Source organism: Aptenodytes forsteri, unplaced genomic scaffold, assembly GCF_000699145.1.
Source record: "Aptenodytes forsteri isolate BGI_AS27 unplaced genomic scaffold, ASM69914v1 Scaffold49, whole genome shotgun sequence".
In the NCBI taxonomy this organism is placed as follows: domain Eukaryota; kingdom Metazoa; phylum Chordata; class Aves; order Sphenisciformes; family Spheniscidae; genus Aptenodytes; species Aptenodytes forsteri.
The window spans coordinates 644,466-645,827 of record NW_008795125.1 but is presented as its reverse complement, the minus strand read 5'-3'; the positions used below and the strand labels follow the sequence as shown (position 1 = coordinate 645,827).

Here is a 1,362-nt window from a genome sequence, read left to right as displayed (position 1 = left end):
CCAGCCTTCTCAGTCAGTAGAGCATGGGAAGCTGAGAAGTCCTTGACTAGTGTAAGCACTACTTAGCAACAACTAAAACATGGGTGTGTTATCAACATTATTCTCAACCTAAATCCAAAACACAGCACTGTACCAGCTACTGGGAAGGAAATTAACTCTATCCCAACCGAAACCAGGACACTAGCAAACTACGTGTTTCTGACTTTTGTTTACTGCAATACAAACCATCTCAAGGAGTTTAAACTTATTTCTCATCTTACTAAGGCACTAATGTGAAATTTGATTTCGTATTAATTATATAGGATAATTAATACTATTATATTGATATTGTAAAATAGATATGTGGAGAAATAGTTAAAAAAATATGATTAGGAAAGGAGCATATTTTTAAAATATGGCTTACTTTGTATGGGTTTATTGAATTTGTTTTAACTGCTTCTTATATCTGTGCCTCTGTGTGTTTCCTCAATTCCAGATTTCAGACAGAACTCAATTACGATGTTTTGGAAGTTCATGATGGACCAAATTTATTATCTCCACTTCTGGGATCTTACAATGGTACACAGGTCCCACAATTCCTGTTTAGCAGTAGCAATTTCATTTATCTTCTCTTTACAACTGACAACAGTCGTTCTAACAATGGATTCAAGATTCACTATGAAAGTAAGTAATTCTGAATTGTATTATTTGATTTCCCCATCAATGATTATCCTAGTCATAAATAAATAAAGGCGCACAGGTGTCGTCTTTGGTAAATTCCTGTTATTTCTCAAACTGAGAAAGATTTAGTGATGTTAAACTACAAAAGGGATGAGCAGTAATTTCACTTACAATTTTATGTTATTGCTGTACTGCACGATGCTTTAAGAATCAGCAGATGGAAATGAGAAGCAAATGCCTTTCTTCTGGATGTTGTTTTTATGTCTTGTTATTCTTATTTTTTATACAATGCATTTTTGTGTGTGTAAAACGCAATGCTACACGCTTGGGGAAGAGTGGCTGGAAAGCTGCCCGGCGGAAAAAGACCTGGCGGTGTTGGTCAACAGCCAGCTGAATATGAGCCGGCAGTGTGCCCAGGTGGCCAAGAAGGTCAATGGCATCCTGGCCTGTATCAGAACTTGTGTGGCCAGCAGGAGTAGGGAAGTGATCGTGCCCCTGTACTCGGCACTGGTGAGGCTGCACCTCGAATACTGTGTTCAGTTTTGGGCCCCTCACTAGAAGAAGGACATTGAGGTGCTGGAGCATGTCCACAGAAGGGCAATGAAGGTGGTGAGGGGTCTAGAGCACAAGTCTTGTGAGGAGCGGCTGAGGGAACTGGGGTTGTTTAGCCTGGAGAAAAGGAGGCTGAGGGGAGACCTCATC

The 1,362-nt window shown here is 40.1% G+C and overlaps 1 protein-coding gene across 1 annotated transcript in view; it reads left to right on the top strand.

Annotated features, from left to right (window-relative positions):
* Positions 1 to 1,362, top strand: part of CSMD3 (CUB and Sushi multiple domains 3) — an 838,052-nt gene that overhangs the window by 492,435 nt on the left and 344,255 nt on the right. The window contains exon 18 of the mRNA XM_009277245.2: positions 476 to 663. Coding sequence (XP_009275520.1) covers positions 476 to 663 — 188 coding nt within the window. The remainder of the gene's footprint in view (positions 1 to 475; positions 664 to 1,362) is intronic.